General features: G+C 45.4%; 1 protein-coding gene across 1 annotated transcript in view; it reads right to left on the bottom strand.

Annotated features, from left to right (window-relative positions):
• quo (quattro) overlaps positions 1–8377 on the bottom strand; it is a 35001-nt gene extending 26624 nt beyond the window's left edge. The window contains exon 1 of the mRNA XM_042089403.1: positions 7982–8377. Coding sequence (XP_041945337.1) covers positions 7982–7984 — 3 coding nt within the window. The 5' untranslated portion in view covers positions 7985–8377. The remainder of the gene's footprint in view (positions 1–7981) is intronic.
• Between the last annotated feature and the right edge of the window lie 1183 nt (positions 8378–9560).

Raw genomic sequence — 9560 nt, 5'->3', positions numbered from 1 at the left:
ATCAAAGCTCAGGCCTGGTCCTCCTCCTGGCTGTGCAGCCTCTGACCAATGTGTGTGTGTGTGCGTGTGTGTGTGTGCGTGTGCGTGTGTGCGTGTGTGCATGTGTGGGCGCGTGCGTGCGTGCGTCTGCTTTTGGTCTGCCTTATCTCCCTGGCCGCTGCTTCTCTCAACCGGTAAACATCCACCACTATTTCTGGAGCGGAGACAGGTCCATTCTTTCTTTTGCTCTCTCCTTCTCTCCCCCTCTCTCTCTCCCTCTCTCTCTCTCCCTCTCTCTCTCTCTCTCTCTCAGTCAGCCGGCAGTGCCGTGTCAGGGAGCTCGCTCGCTCGCTCAATCTCTGGACCTCTCTCTCTCTCTAGCGTTGTTGCTGGCTCCGATTTCACCCAACGCTCCGGCCAGCATTCCAGCCAGTTAGGGGGCCATATGCAGTTCAACAGAGCCTTCAGTCCAGGGAAACATAAAAAACACACACACATACCTTACACACAAATAACCACACACTGAGGTGCTCACCCCCTAGAAAAATAGCTTACACACACGCACACAAACACATTGCCCAAACGCAACTCCTCAAAAGCTGTCAGGTTGTTTGCTGCAGGCTTATGGGGTACACACTTGTTGACTTTATGAGATGTCGCCTGTTTAATTATCTTTGACATCTAACATAAGCAGTGTGTTTAGCCTCACACCACACGACTGCAGTCCGTCCTGAAGCGCACTTAGCTTGCGAGAGGACCGCAGCGAGAGGCGGTCAACCCTGTCATACTGATTCTGACAGCAACTGACAGCAACTGAAAAACACACATGGGTCTCCATGGAATCAGGAAGTGAGGGATGGAATTTCAGCTCATACATGAACTGCATATTTCACCTCAGAAAGGGAGCTGAACAATAAACAGACGAGCATTATTGGTTTCTGGATGCTGAGGGGGTATCCTCTGGATGCCTGACTTGAGTTTATCATGATATGACGTTAAAAATGAAGACAACACTCAGTGAGTATTCACTCTTAAATGGCACATTAGCAAATTACACATTTCAAAACTTCGATTAACAAAACTGTTAGTATGAGACAAATTAGATTTAGAGCTCATTTCAGCTATTTAGCTGACAAAGTATTCACAAGAGAGTTAGCATCGCCAGACCAGGGGTGTACAGTAGTGGAGGCTAAACGCAAGTAAACACAGTTTATTTTCCTCGGAAATTTCAGAAATAGAGTTCATCCACCTCTTATTAGAGTTTATCCACCTCTCAAAAGAGTTTATTCACCATTTGCAACTTTTAACATTCAAAAATCACACTGCATTATCCACAATATGTACACTCATCAACACTCTAGGAACCATTTGATACCACTGGTATTGTTATAAACATTGGACAATAACCTCCACCACCATAAAACATGTTCTGAATGCCTTTTTAAAAAATCTGATACGGCTTGGCGCAGTCCACCTTACCGTGATCACAGAATTCATAGTTTACCCACCTCTTATTTTACCACTACACCCCTGGGTCCAGACAGACTATCACCATTATAGCTAATACACAGAAACCAAATGATCAGTTCACTGGTTGACCATCGGGATGCCTGACTTAGAGCACTGGCAATAGCAAACATTGTGGAGATGACGTGTGCGATGTCTGCTGACGCCCCCTGTGAATAAGGGGTAACGTGAGTTTACAGTTACTAATGAAGAGAGGAAAACAGGGAGGAGGTGGGATGCTTTGCTACACCGCAGTGTGTGACGTAGTGTACTTGTGGATCTCCTGGAATGCACGAGTATAGTAAGTGACAGCTCATTATGGCCTTGTCCTAAAATGTGTCTAGAAAGCCTAATTTCAAAATGTTTCCTTTAGCATATCTGCAGGTGCTGATGGCAATGTAGATGTGTAGGCCTTTCCCCCTGCATGGGCCCTGTGAGAGCAGTGCACCTTAAGCCCCTTTTTGAGCCGCTGGGAGCTCTTGCCCCATGTGAACTCTGGGCCACAACACAAAGGCCTGGTCAGATCTCAGGGGCTGACGGTAGACTTTGTTCGACATGCATTGTTGTGCTCCAAATGAAAAGGTACATTTGTCACGGAGGTTGCAGCCTGAGGACAGATTGACGGGGTGGTTTTTTGCTTAGGTGTGCAGACCTTGTGTCAAAAGTGATTCGCTCTCTTGTTCACTCTCTTACACACACACACACACACACACACACACACACACACACAGAGAGAGAGAGAGAGAGAGAGAGAGAGAGAAAGGCTGCTCTCTTTCTCAAGTTTTAATCACTTTAAACTTGCACACATGCACACACACACACACACACACACACACACACACACACACACACACACAACACACACACACACACACACACACACACACACACACACACACTTTTGATTAACAGCAGTACACATGGTGTCCTACAGAAGTCAGCCTGTCTGACTGAGTCATTTTAAAACATCACATAAAATAAGTTGCAACACACTCTTGAAGGCATATTGTTCTCCTTGAGTCAATAACCCCCAATTGCTCTCAGATTCTCATTTTTGGCAGACATACAAAGGGCTCCGGCCAAAATCTCTTTTTTCCCTGCAAACTCTGAAGGAACCTTTGATGTTCCACAAAAAGGAAAGTCTTGAACACAGAGAGGGGCACTAAAACAGAATCAAATCATTCCTACACCTCTGATTTAATGCAATAAAGGAATAAAAACATAGACAGGCTTAAAAAAAGTCCCCCCCCCCCCTTGTCAACAGGCTGCTTCTTCTAGCCTTTCTTTCTCTTTCTCTTCCCCCTTTCTCTTCTCCCTTTCTTCTCTCCCTTTCTCTTCTCCTCTCTTCTGTCTTTCCTCTTGGAGGAGGCGGAGACACTAACGAAAGACACTACTGTCTTTGTATCTGTGCCATTCCTGTTTAAATCTGCTCAGAGGGGTGTTTTTTTTTTTTTTTTTTGGTTGTCGGGGGGCTGAAAGGTCTACTATTAGAGACAAGTCAGGCCACTTCAAATCCTTTCAGCACTCCCCCCAGCACCTCCACCTCCCCCCAGCACCTCCACCTCCACCCCACCCCCTAAAAGCAGAGGGAGGCAGGTCTCCACTCAAGAAAATGCCCTCCAGCCATCTGCCAGCCTGTCCACTCCTGTCACTCACTCACCCAGAAATGCCCACACAGAGATCAGCGTCTGTCCACTTAGCCACTCGTCCATCATCCATCCACACCTCTATCACTTCATTTACCTATCCATCCATCCATGCCATCCACACCTCTATCAATTAATTTACCTATCCATCCATCCATGCCTCAGAAAAGCAGTCAGGCTGCTAGATCTGTATGTCCAGTGGAGTGGAGACCTATGCCGCATTCTAGTTCTTCTTGGACTATTTTTTGCCTTTATTTATATCGTTTTACATTTAGTCTTATGGTGTTCTTAACCATGTGTACCATTAATATCTGTCTGTTGCTGATACAAATTGTGTGATCTATCTATCTATCTATCTATCTATCTATTATTATCTATATCTATCTATTTCCTTGCCGGAGTCTGTAACAAGTTAATAGTCCACACACAATAGATTATGTGTCTTGTTTTCCTCCATGTGGAAAAATAAGTAGCCCTGGGGCCTGTATTTGCATTTGGTGTTGAATTTCACCTCTTGCCTATGTAAACAACTAAAAGCCAAAACAGCATCTCGGCAGTCAGCACTTTTCCTGGCTATTACATTCCCCGTGTAAGTGAGTGTGAAAATCTCAGGGTAATTTGAGACATCCTGAAAACATCCTGATGTCCCGTGCAAACCGCACAGGATAAGAAAGAAATTGGCCCATTGGTGCATGTACTAAATGTTCCTTGAACATGTGAGCTTCTCTCCAAACACAGGTAAATCCTCTGTGTTTGGAGACAGAGTACAGTAATTCCTTCAGCAGAGTCACTGAAGACTGCCAAAGCGCACGGGAGGATTTGCTGGCGTTCACCGCTGATTTGGCATGCAAACAGCAAACCTTGCATCTGGCAACCCCATCGCACATTGTGCCTGTGCAGCCGCCTTGTCTGTAATGGGAGCGTTAAGCCAGGGTGTTTGGCTCACCGCTTCCCTCACAGTAACTAGTAACTTAATATGGATCCTCAGCAGGGTCAAATCTCGGGAAGGAAAAAATCTGGGGCTTCCGTTTTAAATGTAGAAGCCATAAATGGGCAAGCTGACTATTGAAGAGACAACAGAAACATACAAGGGCCCTGTCAAATAGTTGAGTGTACGTCAGTACCTTGGAGCTAGATGCATTCTTCAAATAGTCTTTACTTTTGAGAATGCATCCTAACTTTACTGCTTTACTTTTGAGAATGCATCCTATCACAAGCAAAAACATTTCCTGAATATACATTAAAAAAAATCCCTGTTGATTACATCCGAGGCTTGTTTGGATTCCTGTGTAGAGCGACATCAGCTTTCTACTCGTTTTCATGAGCTCCTTTCATTCCATCTCTCTTTCTCCCTCTTTCTCCTTTAATGCATCTTGCTTGGCATTCTTCCAGCTGCTGTACTGGCCGGTCCAATTAGCATGACAAAACAAGCCATCTCTGTTCTCCAGGCCACTTCTAAGACCTCACCACACCCCAACAACCCCCAACTACCCCCAACCTCTCATGCCCATCCACCCTTTCCACAGCCTCTCTGGGAACAGGGCTTTTATCAGGTGGATCTGTTGCAGCGCTGCAGGCTGCTGCTGGAGAAATGGAAACAGTTTTTGTTTGTTTGCTTTCAGGGAGTACACTACGTACGGCGTGATCTGCCAGGCCTAAACAGCCCGGAAAGTTGGATACCTCGAGGGCCGACTTTGCAGTCTTCGGGTCTGTTTTTAGGCTTGACTCAAAAAAAAAAATGTTTTTACACTTACAGCAAAACAGTGGGGGTACCAGTGGAGTTCAAGACTTGAAGTGTGTGTGTGTGTGTGTGTGTGTGTGTGTGTGTGTGTGTGTGTATGTGTGTGCGCGTGTGCGCGTGTGTTTGTGTGAGGGGCTTGTCCAAGACTGGCAGTCGACAGATGCTGTTTGTTCCCCTCTCATACATACCCAACGCCTCTGCCACTGCAGCTGAGGAGAGCGAGGGCCTTGTCCAGTAGCTGGACAGCTGGAGCGTCTCTCGACTACTTACAGGACAAACAAAAACCAAAACAAATGCCACACGAACAGGAGTTTGTAGAGATAAGAATCCATCTCCAAAGAAGTGCCTTTTTTTTCTGTTTTACTGTAAATGTCAATTGTTTCCTTTTCCTTCTTTCCCTTGAGATAAATACACTGTTTGCAAAGTCTGAGCCCTTACGGTTCAATGTTTGGCCAACCCCAGCCTTGTGTCTTAAAAGTCAAACAGATGAGAGATAGCAGATAAGGAGACGGCACTAAGCCAAAGCAAATGTCACTGGACAGCAGTTTGGCCCAGCTTCATTAGTGAGTCCTAAACCGAGATGTCTGGCATATTCACTTTAATACAGCATACATCCCTGTAATAATTATTATGTTTACATTGCAGTTATGCTATAGCCCTCTTTTAATACAGACACCAGTCGCTTGGTTCTCTCCATAAAAGCTCACTTGATTCACCCAAACTATGGCTGTCCACATTTCAAATAGCGGTATGTCTTATTGTGTGATGTTATTGATGGGTCAACATGTCAAGGTTTCACAGGATAGCACCCAGCCCTCTCACATAATGCCTAGGCTAGACTGCCTCTGATCGGCTGCTAACTGCACTGGTCTCCAAAGGCTGCTGCTGCTACTGATGTATCTGATGTGATTTGATGCGCTGATCAGGCCTCGTTGGCTAGGCAAACAGACAGGAGGAGAGAGAGAGAGAGAGAGAGAGAGGTGGGATGAGAGGGGGAGAGAGAGAAAGATGCTCTGATGCTGTTTAGTCTGAAGGCAGCTGTGAATCTGCCCACTGTTGCCAAATGTCTGTTGACCTACGCACCCACTGCCAAGCCCACACAATCTAAGTTCTAAATCTAAATTTGTTTATTCGTAATTAAGTACGTGTGTGTGTGTGTGTGTGTGTGTGTGTGTGTGTGTGTGTGTGTGTGTGTGTGTGTGTCTCATGTGTGAGTCATTGAATGAGACACTTTAAGACCTGTCGTCCGTCAGGAAATGGCTTTGGAGGGCTCTAACATTAGGCTTCCACACAACACTGCAAAAAGGACATTTCATGACTGCTGTGCCAAATGTCAAACAGCTGTTTTCATTTCAGGTTATATACATTCACAGCAGAGTGTAAAAGCATCAGCTAGTATATCAGTTCCATCCATATCATCTCATCACATGAAGCAGAACTGATTCCTCATCTCTTACTTGCTCTCTCATTGTTTGTCAAGAACCTAGCCCAGATTTACATTTGCATAAAAACAGAGACAAAACCACACACACACACACACACACACACACACACACACACACACACACACACACACGCACACACACAGACACACACATACAAATAAACCAAATGATCACCATTCAAATGAGCCGTGTGCTTATCCATGCCATTAGGCCTGGATGGAAATTGGACACACATGTTCTGTAGTTAACCTTTGAGTATACTACGACGGTCAGTGAGAATGTCCACGGCACATTGCAAAACTCCCACCGGCAAGCTAAGTGGACATGAATGACCAAACCATACTGCAAACTTGAGGTTTTACCTCTGAGAGAGAATAGTAGAAATGTGGGTCATGCTCAAACAGTGCAGAATAATTCAATAATTCTGATTAGTTAATTGGTTTAGTCTGCAGGCTGTCACTCAAGGTTTGAATCCGTCATGAAGCCAACATTCTCCCTAACTCAACACAGAGGAGTCAGTCACACCAAAACCTGTGACTGACAGCCACAGAGGTGGTGTGTGTGTGTGTGTGTGTGTGTGTGTGTGTGTGCATATCGACATGTGTGCATGTGTGCATGTATGCGTGAGTGAGTGTGGCTATGCACAAGTGTGTGTATCTGTCCATGTGCTTGTGAACATTTGTGAACGTGCATGTGTGTATGTCGCTGTGTTTTAAGCCAGAGTTAGACCTGTGTGTCGCAGCTCTCTGAATTTCCAACCACATCGATCTCATGAGACTTCCTCATGGACCAGAAACTTTCACAGAAGGTCTCAAAGTTGGGATGCCAGGATCAAGTGAGGTCACTTTTTATGAAACTTGGAGAGAGAGACAATAACCATGAGAAAGTAAACACAACCACTGCCAAGTGAACAACAATTAAACACACTAATACTGACAGATCTAACATGCTGTGCAGATGCGCAGCCACCCACATTGTCTATCTGGGCAGCTCACATTATTCTCATCAAGACTCAAGTGTTGCTATCGCAACAAAAACAAAGACACACAGCCCCTACTCCTTCTCTCCATCTCACTCTCTCTCTCTCACTCTCTCTTTCTCTTCCTCTAACACTAAAAGAAGAATCGCCGGGGGAACACTCAAGAGAGAACACCAGAAGTTTCCACCGCAGTTTAGTCTCGCTTTAAGAACAAAGTCCAAAGTTGTAAAAGGCATGATCGTACAAAATTAATCTTGATAATAAATAACGTATCTAGCTTTTTTGCCATGTGACTAAATGTTGTCTGAATAGTTGGGAGATGTGTTCTCTGATACAAAAGCCACAACAGCAGGTGGTTGCAGCTAACCAGGCAGGCAAGCTAAGCTGTTGAACAGACTGTTTACAAAACAAAAGGGAAACGAGCACCTCCGCAAGGACACTGCACTCTACACAAAGCACTCTCAGGAACTTTTGAAAGTAAAAAGTAATGTGGAAGTGGAAATGTTTACGGGAGTTTTGTGAATGACTGGTAAAGCCTACACCAGTGCTCATCCCAAACACACACACACATACACACACACACCGTCCCTTGGCAGTCAGTGGGTCAGTAGAACAGGTTTAACGCACAGACCTGCAGTCTGGAAAAAAAAAAACAGCAGGAGAGCAGAGAAAACTTGACACTAACCATTTTGCCGGCGGTTTATCCCTTATCCAGTTGTCATTATTTTCTGTCTGGTATTCCTTTGACTTTTTTTTACAGAACTAAAACCCCAGAAGAGCTCTGTGCTCCTCAGAGATGAGCTTGTTTTCTTCCCATGGTCGTTAGTTAGACCCTGCGAGCATGCCCTTGCGGTGGGGGCGCCCAGGGGTGTGTCTGGGAGCGGAGGACGCCTCGAAGCGGCAGAGTTCCCATCCTGGCGAGACTTTTCACAAGTAGCCTCAGAGCAAAGAGTGGCCCGGCTCAGAGCGTCAGCCAGCCTGTTGCTCCACCGCCTGCTTTCTGTCCACACAGAGTGCTCCAAAGGGAGAGAGAGAGAGGAAGGAGGGAGAGAGTGTGTGTGTGTGTGTGTGAGAGTGTGAGTTTGTAGGAGTGGGAGAGAGAGAGAGAGTGAGCGAGAGACTGAAAGGGGGAGGAGAAAGGCTTTCTCTTTCAGAGGAAATCCCCCTCAAGGCATTTTTATACTCTTTCTCAGCACTGCTCTGGATCTCTGCTATCTCCCTCTTTTTTCTCATCTACTCTTTCCTTTCCTTTTCTAATCCGTTCTTCTTCTGTCCATTTCTTCCTCCCTTACTTCTTATATTCTTTTCTTTTATCACTTCATTAATCTTTTCTTTTCTCTCTTCATTTTTTCTTTCCCTTCTTAACCTTTTTACTTTCTTCCCCTCTGTTTTTTAGATGTACTTGTGCTTTCGGACACAAACACTGAACACACAGAGACACACACACTAAGCACAATGACACAAACCTAAAGGACTGCATAGTGCCTATATACTAAAGTACACCTGCACAGAAATGTATGGGAGAGCACATATTTGTGTTCAAACTAAAATTATCTTGAATACACACACATACATACACATGCACACACTCACACACACACGCACACACAGACACACACACTTGGAAGCTAAAAGGAGCTCAAGCCCTCTTTGAGAGCCCCCCTCTCTATTTTAAACGTTCTCTATGGAGAGAAGTCCTTAGTGTGAGTCAGCACGTACACACAAACACAAAACACATACACACACACCACACACACACACAAAAGCTAAGAGAAAGAGAGAAAGAGAGAGAGAGAGAGAGAGAGAGAGAGAGAGAGAGAGAGAGAGATGCACAGCTCTCTATTTTAATCAGTCTCTCATCACAGAGGGCAAGAGACTCCAGAGCTCCTCTGGGCATTCATTTCCTCTGGACCGCTTTTATGCTGCCACTGTCCTGTATTTAGGACACATCAAAGACACAGAGAGGGTGTGAGAGAGAGTGAACAGAGTGTGTGTGTGTGTGTGTGTGTGTGTGTGTGTGTGTGTGTGTGCGTGTGTGTGTGTGTGTGTGTGTGTGCGTGCGTGTGCGTGTGCGTGTTTGTGTGTGTGTGTGTGTGCGTGTGTGAATGGGTTTGTGCAAGAGAGAGTTTGCTTGAGAGTTTTGTGAGAAAGACAGAAAGCATTTTGTCCCCCTCCACACTCCTCACCCCTGGAATGCAGTTCCACCCTACGTTTCTGTGTATGTTGTTTCAGGTCTCATACACACGCGTGCACAGTCATATGCG

Source organism: Alosa sapidissima, chromosome 4 (assembly GCF_018492685.1).
Source record: "Alosa sapidissima isolate fAloSap1 chromosome 4, fAloSap1.pri, whole genome shotgun sequence".
Lineage (NCBI taxonomy): Eukaryota > Metazoa > Chordata > Actinopteri > Clupeiformes > Clupeidae > Alosa > Alosa sapidissima.
This window is presented reverse-complemented; position numbering and strand designations above follow the sequence as displayed.